This window comes from Anarhichas minor, unplaced genomic scaffold (assembly GCF_050575085.1).
Source record: "Anarhichas minor isolate MPS153535 unplaced genomic scaffold, ASM5057508v1 ptg000113l, whole genome shotgun sequence".
Lineage (NCBI taxonomy): Eukaryota > Metazoa > Chordata > Actinopteri > Perciformes > Anarhichadidae > Anarhichas > Anarhichas minor.
This window is the reverse complement of record NW_027466559.1, coordinates 433,239-448,891: the sequence shown is the minus strand read 5'-3', so window position 1 is coordinate 448,891 and position 15,653 is coordinate 433,239. Positions and strand designations below refer to the sequence as shown.

The 15,653-nt window shown below is 42.3% G+C and overlaps 1 protein-coding gene across 1 annotated transcript; it reads left to right on the top strand.

Moving 5' to 3' along the window:
* The first annotated feature begins 9,682 nt into the window (after positions 1-9,682).
* hoxb4a (homeobox B4a) lies at positions 9,683-14,512 on the top strand. The gene is given in 3 exon segments (XM_076082914.1): positions 9,683-10,437; positions 12,104-12,343; positions 12,346-14,512. Coding segments are annotated over 3 exon segments (870 nt in total). The 5' UTR covers positions 9,683-9,983; the 3' UTR covers positions 12,522-14,512.
* Positions 14,513-15,653: the final 1,141 nt, after the last annotated feature.

Here is a 15,653-nt window from a genome sequence, read left to right as displayed (position 1 = left end):
TCTCTTTATTAACTGTGTAAACTAGTGTTTTTCATGGGACATTATTATTAATGTTAATTTTGTATTTTTTAACACTTAACTAAATGTACTAACTAAATGTTTTATTTTGTTGTTGTTGTAATTGCTATTACATGTGTGCAGAAATGAGTTCGCCCTCTACATCTTTCACACAAACTTAGCCAGATGTGGGGGAAACAAATCATGAAATAAGTAATCAGAAACAGACCCCAATTAAGTACTGATAAAATAATAATAACAATAATAAAGAATAATTGAATGTGCACTAGCATCTGTTTGATCTGGCGAACTGCTTGGACCTCGAACAATGAGACAAACAATCTGAACTCGGGATCGTTTAATCTCAGCTCCTGTTGAATAGCAGCGTTTGGACACTAATTGTTGGAGCTGTGCTTTATGGTTAAATGGGAGGAGGCCGGCAGAGAGGAGGGGAAATTAGTCGCCGCGAAGCAGCAAAAATGATAATTCAGAAAATAAATAATCTGTTTATTGACGTAAACACGCACGCACGCCAAAAAAAGGTAATGGACGAATAACTACGTTACAGATTACGTCTTTCTCCAAAGGTTCATCCCGAGTTCAGCAAATCAACTCAATTAAGAACGCAGTGCGCTTGTGCGCCTGTCGGTTTTTCAGACGCGAGGCTGCTGCGGGTTTGCGCGTGCATGGCACTTGTAAAACGTCACACGTGAATATCGCTCCCTTTGAATGCGTCGTTATCTTTAAATACAGACACAATCTACAAGGTATTATTCACAGAAACGCCTCATGTAAAACGAAATGGAACATAAAAAAACAATAATACACATCTGGGTTTTTTTTCTGTAACCGACACGTTTGTGATAAAATGTGGAAATATAAGGAAAGTAATAGTAGTGAAATGAGCGGCGATAAGTGTCGACATATGGCCGCGGTTAACTCGATCAAACCCCATCGGCGGGCTGCAGAGAGTCGAATAACATCAATATAAATCCACCTGATACCTCCGCGTGTGACCCCCGCGCGGCTCGTAGCGCTGCGCCGAAGACGGTTAACGCGAGCAGAGCTGCAACACAACACGAAACACGCAGGCGGAAGACTCTTGAAGTGTTTCTGCAGGTTCACATGTCAGCGTGCACGCTGGTGTCATTTATATTTAGACAACAAAAGGAAGAAGGAGAAATGATCTGAGAAAAGAGAAAAAAATAATCAGTGTGTGAGTGTGAGAGCGAAACCCCCCCCCCCCCCCCCCCTCTCTCTCTTTCACGTCTACTGACCATTTTTCTTCAAAGTAATGATTCCAGCTCAATGTAGGCCTATATGACGGAGAGGGAGGGAAGGGTGTGACAGAACGAGGGGATGGAGGAGAGAGATAGAGCTGAAAGGAAGGGTGTGGAAAAGGGAGGGGGGATGAGGAAGGGAAGGAGAGGGGGGGCGCTTGGTTGTGCTCGGGGTGAACGGGAGGTCAGCGCGTCTCACCAATATTAAAATGTGTACCGGGGACGCGGAGTGACACGCCTCGCCCGTTAAACAAAGAGTGTGCCAAACTGGCAGATTAATTTGAAAACTTGAGTCCGTGCACACACGCACAACACTTAGCGCCTTAAAGAGCCCACCGTCTGCACACAGCAGCCCTGCTCGGTCTCCCTCAGCCCCGTAATGGCGCGCTGTAACACCGGGAAACACTCGGAACGGCCACCGGTGACGGGTGGGGGGTTCTTCATTATCATTTAACGCCAATTCGGTTGTTTTTTAGTTTTGTCTTTACGCACGAGAGCGCACCGGTGCTGGTGTGCAACGCTCCGGTGTCGTGTTGTCTTTGTTTTGTTTTTTTACGATGGATTATCGCCGTTAATAGTCTTACATGGAAAGTATGATTACGGTTATTCAACCGCGGGATTCTGAGCGATGCAGTTCCAATACAGCCTTGTTTACACTCTACCGGAGGACCGGAGTGAGTGCGTCTCCGCGCGCGTGCGTGCGAGCGGGGTTGTCCACGAAAATGACAGCGACTTTTTTTCTTCTTCTTCTTTCTCTTTTTTTAAAGACACCACGAAACCCGAAGAGGTCAACAAACCTGTGGCGTCGGAGGAAGAGAGAGAAGGAGGACGTGGATGCTGAATGGGACGCTCCTCTGTACGGAGGGAGAGAACCAAAAGTAAAAGAGCACAAAAGAAGAAGAGTGGAACACATGCTGCCGATTTGTTGGAGATGTACAGAAGCAGGAGAAGAGGGAAATGCAATAGCGACAACTAAGAGGAAATAAAATGGTTGAACTTGATGTGATGTCGACGCCAGGAAGGAGATCCGCGAGCTACAGAAGAGTGAGTACACAAAAAAATAGAAATCCGCTGTAGAAGAGGAAGCTGCCTCATTTGCATATCGCTGTATGTGTGTATGTGTGTGTGGCAGGTGCTTTGCCCATGCTGTGAGGAAGGGGAAGACCACGTGTTGCAGTAAGCTGCCGCAGCCCCCCCCCCCCCCCCCCCCCTTCCTCCTCTTGTCACCAGGAGCCCTTTAGTTCATAACAACGTTATCAGTTTATATGTTTTTGATCGATGATGGGCTGTGTGCGTCACGCCGTGGGGATGTGAACTGCGTGTTTCCTCTCCGCGCGCTCCATGTCCTTCCCTGTCATCATCATACTGGTTGAGAGCAATTAAGTCACCTGGGGCTGTGTGACGTCAGGGCGCACCATGGACGTTTTGGCAACAATGTAGCGTTTGCTGTGTTCAACCAGAAACTAGCTTTTACTCTGTTTTACGTTCAAATACCAATGGACATTTTCAGATAGATAGATGAATGTATATACGTATATATATAGGTATATATATATATATATATATATGTATATATATATACGTATATATATATATATATATATATATGTATATATATATATATATATATATATGTATATATATATATATATATATATATATATATATACGTATATATATATATATATATATATGTATATATATATATATATATATATATATGTATATATATATATATATATATATATATATATACGTATATATATATATATATATATATGTATATATATATATATATATATATATATATATATATACGTATATATATATATATATATATATGTATATATATATATATATATATGTATATATATATATATATATATATATATATATATACGTATATATATATATATATATATATGTATATATATATATATATATATACGTATATATATATATACGTATATATATACGTATATATATATATGTATGTATTTTTAAATACATATATATTTATATATATTTATATATATTTATGTATATATATGTATATATATATATAGATAGAGAGATAGATGGATGGAGCTTTCTAGATAACCTCCTCAGGATAACCTCCCCCCCCCCCCCCCCCACACACACGCACTATCACCAATATGGCCACTGAGGGTGAAGGCGAGGTCGTGGCCAGTGGGAGGTTAAAGGTCATGGACAACTTTCTCTCCCCCATGGCCTTAAATTCAATTCTGAAACATGCTTTCATAGCTTTATGAAAAAAAAAACAATACAGAATAGTCAGCTGAATTGTTTTGGGAAAGAAACAAAATACTAAAATTGCGACAAAGAAATAGTTTGGTCACGTTCCACGTGTGGCATAATTATACTCCAGCAGAAAAGAGATGAAGAAAACACAGTATGAATAAAGAGTTTGTTTTGGCTCCGATTTCTCTGCTTGACTACTGCGGTTTTTATCAGCTCACATCCAAACGCGTGGCTTTCAGACCCGTGCCGAATCCCGTATGGCTGCCAACACCATGCGCCTGCGGTTCCAGCTGTTTATTTCCCTCTGCTGATTGCTAATGTGCCATTTTATTTTGATTATAAGCTGGCTGTGGAATAAAACGCCCCAGTCTATGGGGAGCGTTGTTTTGTTTTTTTCTTGCGCGTCGTGTGTGCTCCTCCATCAACACAAAGAGCCGCGGTAATACCGTTCACATCCGGCCCTGTGTTCACAGCTTTAGAACGTGCTACTGGTTCATGTTTAGAGGCTGTTTATGCGCGTATATTTGGCACCGACAACGATCACGCGGGCGCTGTGAGTGCAGCTATTTTTAATGCGGCCTCGCGACTTGTCTGGCCTGCAGAACAGGACGATATAGTTACAGTTCGACTGTAAGAAAGAAGGAGGGAGGACGTGTTGGAGAAGACGGCGGCACAATGGAGTTACTGGATTGTATTAAGGGAGAGCACATCTCATCTGGTCATTTTGTAGCCAGCGCAGTCTGCTGCATTGAGAAGTGTATTTAGTGTTGCATATATAAAGGCACATATATATACCTGTGTGTGTATATATATATATATATATATATATATATATATATATATATATATATATATACTGACCCTGCCATACGGAGGAAAAGGTCTACTTCATTTGTCCTTCCCTGTCCGGTGTACTTTGCATGACAATAACCAGGGGAATGGACCTCGATGTATTTTTCAAAGTGCACAAAAGAGCAAAAACGCATTTCTCTTCTTCTTTGTTGGCCTGCAGCTTTTTCACCTCGATAATATTTCACAACACTGACATGTGGGTCGCTGCAGATAATGGCGCCGTTTAACCCCTCTATATGTTCCATTTAAGGCCCGCCGTTAGAATAAATATATAAAAAACTACATGGCTTTTTTAAAGGCAGGGTAAAAAAAAAAGACAATTCCATTTTTAATGGTGCAGACGAACAAGCTTTTAGCGCATTGTCTTCACTATTTATCCCTTCTTTATGACAAGAGCCGGGGCCATACAAACGATGGAATCTTACCTCAACGCTCGAATCCATTTAAGACCCGAGTTTAATCCCAAATGTAGGGCGGAAGAAGAAGCAGCAGCAGACAGCGGCGGGTCTGCGGTTTATTTCTGTAGCTTTGCGCCAATAACTTACTGCGCGTGTTTGTGAGCCGCTGATGGGACAAACTTCTTAGAGAAGCTCGTAAATTGTGAGTGTGACTGTAAAGTTATATTTTTCACGCTCTCTTCCGCTCCCTGAATATTTTATTGCTTTGTGCTTTGTGTGCGTGTGTGTGTGCGTGTGTGTGTGTGTGTGTGTGTATGTGTGTATTTTTGTGTGTGCGTGTGTGTATGTGTGTGTGTGTGTGTGCGTGTGTGTGTGTGTGTGTGTGCGTGTGTGTGTGTGTGAGAGTGATATTATGATACTAATGACATTTGAATGAACCAAACTGCAGAATGGCTGTTTTTTATTAATTTTAATGAACTACTAATTGTTTCTTATTTGAAAGCGAGCAGCTGTATAGTGTTATCTGAGCCCTTTCTTTTATTTCCTTGATGCCACATTGCTACATGTCTGTATATAAATGCATGTAGTGAGAAATCCGGTTCTTCCCGTATCTTTCAAATCTAAATGTGTGTGTGTGTGTGTGTGTGCGGGTCTCCGGTCAGCGCATTGACCTCTACCTGTAGCGGAAACATGGGGCCTCCCGTCCCACTGAATGCTCACTGCTGACAAACTTGACAGAGGGCCGGGAAGTGCCGCAGTCAGACTCAACACACCTTGATCGATACCTGAGATGCCCCCGCTGCAAAATAAAAGCGGGAGGTCAAGGTGACAGAAACACGCCCACACCGGTGCAAAATCACAACGAAATTGAGACACGGTTCAAAAACCAAAACCAAAAACCACAGAGAAACACTGAAAGGTAACAGGAACGATGCAGACTGAGGCAGGTTGACAGCCTCTCCCGCCAGTCTGAGGAGAGGCTTTTTTGTTGTCCATGTATGTTGGTGATGTATGAGCAACTTTTTTGAGGGAACAAGAGAACAGCAATATTGCCTACAGCAGGGAGGGGAGAGCCGGTGTCACAAAATCAATGTGGGAGCAGCACAGGAGCACACACGTGGGAAATAACGCAGGCAAAACGCTTTCAAAACGCACGAGGACAAGCACAAATTATATTTCATTTTTGCTCTTAACCCAGCATATTAATGTGATGAGAAGTGCACTAAAATAACGTCAAATATGACCTCCTTTAAGGCTTAATAAAGCCTAATCAAAGTTTTCTTTTAATTTAGATTTAATGTGTATATATATATATATATATATATACATATATATATATATGTGTATATATATATATGTATTTATATATATATATATATATGTATATGTATTTATATATATATATATATGTATTTATATATATATATATATATATATATATATGTATTTATATATATATGTATATGTATTTATATATATATATATGTATATGTATTTATATATATATATATATGTATTTATATATATATATATATATATATATATATATATATAAATACATATATATATATATATATATATATATATGTATATGTATTTATATATATATATATATATATATATATATATATATATGTATTTATATATATATATGTATATGTATTTATATATTTATATATATATATATGTATTTATATATATATATATATGTATATGTATTTATATATATATATATATGTATTTATATATATATATATATATGTATTTATATATATATGTATATGTATTTATATATATATATATGTATATGTATTTATATATATATATATATGTATTTATATATATATATATATATATATATATATATATATATATATATAAATACATATATATATATATATATATATATATGTATATGTATTTATATATATATATATATATATATATATATATGTATTTATATATATATATGTATATGTATTTATATATTTATATATATATATATGTATTTATATATAGAGAGGGAGAGATAGATGGATAATTAAGAGTGCAGGGCCTCCTTTGTGTTAGTTATATTCCTTTTTAATTCAGTTGGATCAGAGTTTTCGAGGACAGACTTCAATTCATTTGGCATAGTGAAGGGACATTTATTCATTTATTCATTGGTCCATCCATTCTTCAGTCGAATCAGTCAGGACCATTTTTGATAGGACAGTGTTTCCCCGCGCCAAGCGATCTGTCTTTTTTTCCTTTCATTAAATCGTATCCATTCGGTTAGAACGCTCCACGGGTGGAGCTGCCAAGATTTTTTCTTTCTTTCTGTTACTCTTTCTTTTTTTCTCTTCTTGTTCGTTTGGATAATTACAACTGTATAATCGGTGTGGTTGTTTACGTGGTTGGAACGCTTATGGGACATTTTGAATACAATTTTGAATAAAACATTCGTTTTAAACGGAGTAGTGAGAGACTAAATTGGGCATGGAAATATTCAAATTGATTAAAGAACAGGAGGTATACGTTTTTTTTGGTCATAGTCGGAGGCCTGTATATTTGCAAATGATATGATTTTATAAGGACTATAATAAATAATATTTCATTTCCCGGACACAATACATTTGTACTGTTATTCCTCATTATAACAGCTTAAACAATTCCAATACAGAATTTGTAAATTAATGCACATTATATTAAAACAAGGTGAATATGCCTTCATTTTTATTTACAAGATTTATTTCGCTAACAGAACTCAAACAGGACAATAACGCAGCTCTCGTGCTCCCTCCTCTCCCTCACACAAGAGCTGCGAAGATGTTCATTTCCTTATCTCCTTCTTTTATTCGCCAGTCAGTTCATCGTCGCCCCCTCGACTCGCAGGAAGTGTTACAGCATTATAACTTCATTTCCCAGATCCCCACCAGCGGCGAGGAGGTCAGGGGGGTCGGGAGCGGTACAGACGGAAATATTCCAGTGCGGCTGTGGCGGGGAGTTTTATGAAAGCAATAAAAGTCCATCCACGGTGTAACCCTCGTGCCTCCAGAGAGCCGCTGTCTTCTATATCTACCCTGTAGATCCGGATTTGTGTACAAATCATTAAAACAATCACAAATTCGCTTCTAGGGGAGTATATAGTGGATTTATACGCGACGGCAGCGATGGATCCAACGCAGGAGCGGGAGGCCTTTGAGCGGCTGTTATTGGCTTGTAACGCCTTATGGATCGCTGCTTCACACTTGATTTTCTCACAAGTGGAACTGCAAAGGTTAATAAAAATGTCTCATGCACGAATTTGTATTCCACATCAGCGTTGACACGCGCGAATTCATTCATTTCAAGACATTATTGCTGGTTTATGTTGATGGTAACTCAATCCAAGTTTCGTTACACTTTTATTTATATACTTTTACATCATTTTTTTTCCCGCAGTTGAAGGCCGATTCCAGGTTGAATTGGACTCTTTTTTATTTATTATTTGTCCAGTTGAAAAATGATGCGGTCGACTTTACTGTTCATCTAAAGGGGGTTGGGTATGTGTGTATGTGAGGGGGGGGGCTAAGGTTTCGATTTAGAGACGGTCAATTTTTCTCGAAACAAAGGACTTGGATATCTCCATCATCTTGCCTGTGTGTGTGTGTGTGTGTGTGTGTGTGTGTGTGTGTGTGTGTGTGTGTGTATGTGCACATTCAGTCCCACTGATAACATCACAGAAAGCGCCTCCTCTTTGATTAGAAAGAACACATCTTTGCAGCACATTTTATGTGTTTGTGTCTTGCTTCTAAGCTCTCGAACCGCATGCAGAAAGTTTACTGTAGAGTGTGAGAGAATGCTGGTGAACGTGTGTGATTATTATTCTTTATAAAGCAGCGTGTGGTCGAATCTCTGTGCGTCCTCACTTTGCGCAGTGCAGGTTCAAGTCCTTGCTTCATGGTGTTCTGTGTCTGTTTATGGTAATGATAAGGTGACACTAGCGTTAGAGTGTGTGCTACATGGAAGTGTGTTAGTGGTTGAAACGGGGGGACAAGGTTGTAAAAGTCAGCTCGTGTGAGCGGGTCACGGTTGAGGAGATGAATTTCCTCCAGCAGGAAAAAACAACAAAGAGCTGTGTATCTTCTGTTCGGTAAGCTCAAGGGCAAAAGCAGCCGCGCGCGGTCTGGACCCGGCACATGGACTCTCCATGTTAATATCGGGGAAGTGGAGGAAAACAAATACACATCCTGTTTGTTCATGCTGGGCAAAAAGCGACCCGAGGCTGGATTATCATGCAAAGGGAGGGGGGGGGGGTTAAATGTGGAGTGGCTCTCCTGCAAAGAGCCAACCTGTGACGGACTCTCTCCTTCGCATAATGCAAAGGTCTGCTGGTGATTTAGAAGGCCCGTGGAACCTGAATTAGTTGATGAATTTTCTATCGATCCTAAACAAGCCAGATTTATCTCTGACATGGTGCTGCTGCTGGGTGGCGGTGGAGCACTCTCCCACTCCCCGTTATTAGGGATTTAAAAGAAAAAAAACGTTGGTAAGCACGTCTCTATACACACACACACACACACACACACACACACACACACACACACACACACACACACACACATACACACACACAAATATATACACAGAGGGTGGTGCAGGCGCCACTTGAAATCCCCCCGAGCGCTTTCTTTCCACTGCTTCTTTTTTTTTCTCCTTCTTTTTGAAGTCCCAGCCAGACGCGTAAAAGGAGAGAAAAAAGGTTCGTTTGCATCACGGAGGACTTGTCATCTGTACTGTACTCTTGTTGCTCGCGTGTGTCCGTTTGCGCGTGCGCCTTCCTCGAGCTCGAGCCGGAACGCACTTGTATTATTGTTGTGATTCTCTGGCTGCTTTAGGGCGGTGTGCGCGCCGACATGTGGTGGAGGGATCTGCAGAAGGGGGAGAGAGAGGGGACGGTGTTTGGGAGGCTGTGAATGCCCACAAACGGAGGCCATATGATGGTGCGCGTGCGGGGGCCGTGTATATGCTTAATCCCATTTCCTTATCCGGGGTTCATCCCGGAGGCGCGCCATTGGCCGGCCGCCGTCACGTGGCTTCTTAACTTTGTTCACTTGACAGAAAAGTAGGAGGGTTCAACGGAACAGGAATAACCGAAGAGTAAAGGGATGAGATATAAATTTTAGTTATATATTTTCCGAGTAGGTGCAATTCCACAAAAAGACTGACATTAATGGCCATGAGCTCCTATTTGATCAACTCCAACTATGTGGACCCGAAGTTCCCACCGTGCGAGGAGTACTCACAGAGCGACTATCTGCCCAGCCACTCTCCGGTCTACTACAGCTCCCAGAGGCAGGAGGCTGCCGCCTTCCAGTCGGACTCCCTCTACCACCATCAGCACCAGAACCACCACCAGCAGCGCGGCGAGCCGCCGTACACGCCGTGCCAGCGTCCGGGGCAGCCCGCCTCGGTGGTGATTTCCCCGCGGGGTGAAGTCCTCCCCGCGGCTGGGCTGCGGACGGCCGCCGTCCCGGAGCTGAGCCACCGCTCCGACTCGGTGACGCCCAGCCCGCCTCCGCCCGCGACTTGCGGCATAACACCCCACAGCCAAGGCAGTTCGTCCCCCACGAGCGCCAAGGACCCCGTCGTCTACCCGTGGATGAAGAAAGTCCATGTAAACATCCGTAAGTGCTGCATGCAAACTTCTTCCTCCCTCTCCCCCCTCTCTCTCTCTCTCTCTCCCTCTCTCGCTGCGCCTTTGTGCATGCCGTGCAGTCAGCTAGGTGTCCACCGTCTAAATCGACGGCTTCCCCTCCCTGTTTCCCGCTAGAAGCAGAAGAGTAGCCCTTGGGTCAAGATTTACGATCGTCTGTTTGCAGGGCCAATATAATTACACCCTCCATAAATTTTTATTACACCTCTCCGCCGAGGTGCCTTTTGAAGTCCGATCTCCGGCGCGTCGGCTCTAATTCCTCGCCTTATGACAACTCAGACCGAGCCCATAAGTTAGCTTTTATGCTTTGGTAATTTGATTTTAAGTGGTCGGGTTGTATAAACGGTGTACTTTACTCTGTCGAGCCTTCCTTCCCCACTCGTTGTTCCAGGGGAGGGAAAGTTTTATGGCAGCTGAAATATTCATGTTTATGGAGCCGGCCGTAAAAACGCTAATGTAAAACCGAATAGCTGCAGTCTATTACGGCTCCTCTCTGTAATCTTCCAATAGACTTGCTGCCTATATGCGCGTTGGGATAGCTGGAGTTCGCGAGCGCGACCACAAAAATAAAAACAATGCCACTTTTGTAAAGTCACCGTAATGATTTCACTCCACCGGTAAGCACAATTCTCTTGCATATTTTTTTCTTCTCCCGTAGCACAGTTATTTTAGCTGTCAACAGACTCCGCTGCAGCATGTTTGATCGCTGCTAGCGTTTGGTATTTGTTGAATCATCACAAAGTCGGCCATTCAGTGCCATCGTGTATACCCCCCCCCCCCCCCCACACACACACACACACCCACACACACCACCACCGCCACCTTTATCCTCAATCAGTTTATACAAGGCAGACAATGCTGCCATAATTGCGCTCAGTCCGTGGCATCGAAACGACCGCATTTAAATGTTCTGGTATGTGCGCACACGTGTCAGAGCGGCACGATTTTTTTGTCAAGCTTTTAGATAATGCGGCTCTCAAATCACAACATTTGGACACCAGCGTGAGGCTGGATGCGCTGAGAGGATCCACGCCGCCGCAGGCCCTGAAATGACACCTGACAACATGTGAGCCTGTAGTGTGAAACAAACGAGTTCCGCCGTAACAGCTGTGTTTGCGAGCACGCGGGCCAACAGATTTAGTGGTAGGATAAAAGGGGATCGCGATCATTAAAGGGTCTGCAAGGTTACGGCCATTTTGTATCCCATCAGTAGGTGGCCGTGGCTTTATCTCTCCTCGTTGCATGCTCATAATGCCCTGACGTTTTTATTCCTCCGTGGGGCTTGGTGGGCTGTTTTCAGTTTCGCACGTTACCGCAGACATCTGTGTTGGGTCCTCTTTAACGAGCCCACAGTTATAAAACAATAACTATGTATTTTTAGTGAAAGCCAATTGTTCTACTGTAACTATTATAAATATGAAAGCAGTGGCTTGATATCCTGTATTATTTATAATTGTATAAATTATAATTATATATAATTCATGTTATTGTGGCAATTATTATTATTATTATTATAAGTAGTATTACTATCATGACCATAGGCTATATTTTCGAAATTAATTGAAATTATTGTGTTTTCTTATTTTTTTGCTTGAGTGGAGTCGTGATGCTCATATATTCCCGTTGTTGTTCCACAGTGAGCTCGAACTACACAGGCGGGGAGCCGAAGCGCTCGCGGACGGCCTATACGCGCCAGCAGGTCCTGGAGCTCGAGAAGGAGTTCCACTACAACCGGTACCTGGCGCGCAGGCGCAGGGTAGAGATCGCCCACACGCTGTGCCTGTCGGAGCGGCAGATCAAGATCTGGTTCCAGAACCGCAGGATGAAATGGAAGAAGGACCACAAGCTGCCCAACACCAAGGTCCGCTCCGGGACCAACAACAACAACAACAACAACAACAACACAAACTCCCAGGCTCTAACCGGCTCCCAGAACCGCGCTGGGCCCCTATAGCCTGGTTCTCCGGCTCTCTGTTTTATGGTCTTCCTCTCCTTGTTCCAAAACTGAACGCCGAAGCGGCAGCCGCGCTTGTAACCACCGGAGCCCGCACTTAGGACCGGAATAACGCCTGTGCTCTGGAGGAGGATGGGGGGGACATGTCACTGCCGCCTGTTCGGCCTTGATATGTGCTGATGTTACACTCTCTAACATGACGTTATGACGTGGGAGGGGGTGGAGGGGGGAGAATTCCCATTCATGAAACAATGAAATGAACAAAAGTAGGCGAAGGAGACTGAGTGAAGTGAGAAAGCGCCGCGGCCGCTCCTTTGCTTTCCCCTCCTCGTTCCCTCTCTGTCCCTCCCTGCTTTTTATGTCTGTCTTTTATACTCGTCTCTCTCTCTCTCTCTCTCTCTCTCTCTCTCTCTCTCTCTCTCTCTCTCTCTCTCTCTCTCTCTCTCTCTCTTTTTCTCTCTCTCTGTCTCTCTATCTCTCTCTCTTCCTCTCTGTGACGGAGCATAAGACGGTATAGGCTGAGGATAATGTGCCCGCGTGCGTCTATTTTTTGTTTTTTTTTGGTGAAGATGGATCCTCGTTTTCATCTTTAATCATGCCAAACTCGGGCCCCATTTGTCATGTTTACTCTGCAGGTACAAAGAAAAGGGGTGAACCGTGGCTCTGCCCATTACCCCCCGCCCCCCCCAAACCACTACCCCCCCCCCCAACTCACGCACGCACGTGTAATAAATGGAACTCTCGTTTCGTCAGGAGAAGTATTCTTACACCCCGCCACACACACACACGCACACACACACACACACACACACACACACACACACACACGCACACACACACACACACCCCCCTCTGTCCGTCCTTATAGCACTCCGCCATCAAATATTACCTCCGGTGTGACCCGGTATGACACCAGGCAGTCTTCCGCCTCGCTGTCATCACTATAACTGTTGGTATTTCTGTTTTGTTTGACGACAAAATATAGCTTTTTTGAATGAGTCATTTTATTTTTTGAATTCAGTATTGATTGTAAAGCCGTACTCCGTGCTGCTTTCTTTTTTCATTTCTTTTGCTGAGAATGACAAGGAGCGTTTACGTGGTTCGTTGATTGTTGATGTCGTGATGTTGTATACAGGGAAGCAGACAGACAGGGTGAATCCAGAGATATTAAGGAGCGTATACCGAGCAGGGTTTGTAAAGCTGCCTGAACAAAGGACAATAATATCCAAACCAAAATCCTGGTACGAGTAGCGCAAGAACACATTATAAACCCAGCACTATGATACAATGTACTACCTATTACCTCAGTTCTACTTATATAAATATATATATTTTTATTTCTTTGGTCCTCTTATTTCCGCTCGCTCGTTCAATGAAGTGACAGCTTTTCGAGCTTTTTATATTTTTGAAATTGTGTGACGAGTTATTATAATAATAATAATTATTACCTGCAATACAATACAAAGCGCTATTCATTTCTTGTATGTGTAAGATTTAGAAAACAATTATGTAATTTAATTATAAGCGATTGTTCCAGTCATGGACATTGAGAAAACAAGGAGCCTTTTTATTGCATGTCTGAATGGTGTTCACTTTTTCTTTTCTATTTCTTCCTCTTTGTCTTTTCTCCGCACATTAAATGCGCGCGCACTTCCTCTCCCCTCCTCGCTACTCCTCCTCCCTCTGTTCTGTCAGCTTGTTTTTACACCTTTTATTCTGCAAGTGTTGTTGTTTTCTTCTTGAATTGGTGTTATTTTATTTACATTCCAAAGATCACGTTTCTATCGTTATTGATGGTGATAATTATAACGATGATGGTATTGTTGAACATGTGTGACCTCCTGCGATGTGTAAGCGGCTCCTCTCTCTGCTTATGCCTCCTCAGTGTCTACCTTCCTATTATTTGTAAATAGTTCATAGAAATTTAAATAAATGGCTAAAAAGGTTAATTCTCCATCCTCCTCTCTCTTTTGTTATCTTATCTCAGAATTCTGGGTTCCTCATATTCTTCTAAATTTCCCAGCATATAATATTGTTAAAGTCAAGAGGTTTTATTTTTCTACAATTTGTCATAATAAAATTTGTAATATTTTCCTTTTTTCTGCCTCCATAGAAGGTCTGAAAGCAAAAACAAAAAAGAAAAAAATATATATATATACATATACATACACACACGCTCCCACGTGCACACACAATAAATAATTTCATTTCATTTTACTGTTGGTTTTGCCCACAAACGCACATAAGACCTGTCTCGAGAAATCAGCAGCCTGCGATGATTAATCTGTCCCGGCCATGAGTGATCTTGGTACATTACGTCCTGTAATCTCGTTTTAAATCACAAACCGTCCCTCCGTTTCACTCCCGTTCTCCCGTTAATTTAACGGCTGCTCAGACGCGCTTGCACCGGCCCGACACAGAGAACGAGCCCCCCCCCCCCCCCTACCCCTCCTTCTTCTGAAAAAAACATTAAATAGTTTCTTGGTTCGTGGTATTTTAATGCTTTAATGAATGTAATTTTTGCACAACAGTTTTCCCCCCCACCGCTTCCCTATCGGTGTTTTCTAGACCGGTGCTGTGCGCGCATGTGTGTTTTATTTTTTTTATATATTACAAAAAGGGAGCGGGCCGGCGCCATAGCTCAAACCCTGACAACCAAATAGATAATCAACAAGACGAATGGCTTCTTTTGTAAGGCGCGGCCCCCGTATTAATTTTCATTTTCTTTTCTTAGAGCAGGTATCGAAAAATATAGAGCAAGAGGGGGGGGAGCGAGAAAATAGCATTCCTCTCGATGAACTTTAAACACAAAAAAAAATGTGTGCCCCTCAAATTGGTCCGCTCGTATTCCTCGGCCCAGAGAAGATTCCCTATTACTTGTTGGTTGATTTCTCCCTGGGCCTCTTGCCACAGAGACTCCCTCTGCCCATTTATCTGTTTTCTTCCTGTTTATGAGAGGCTGCAAAACGCCGCCCCTCCTATCCAACTGTAACGCCGAGGTGTGCTCGAGCGCGCACACGCACACTGCGCCAAAAATGGTAAAAAGGCTGAATCTATATACACCTTCACTGTTTTATTAGTGCAAAACTCAATTTAAATGTTTAATTTGCTCGGCTTCCAAGTAACAACGGTGCGTTTTCACTCCAGCCTAATGCTTAATATACAGGAGGGCTTATGTATATATATATATATATACCCCTCCACACACACACGATCATATTTGTCCTGTAATT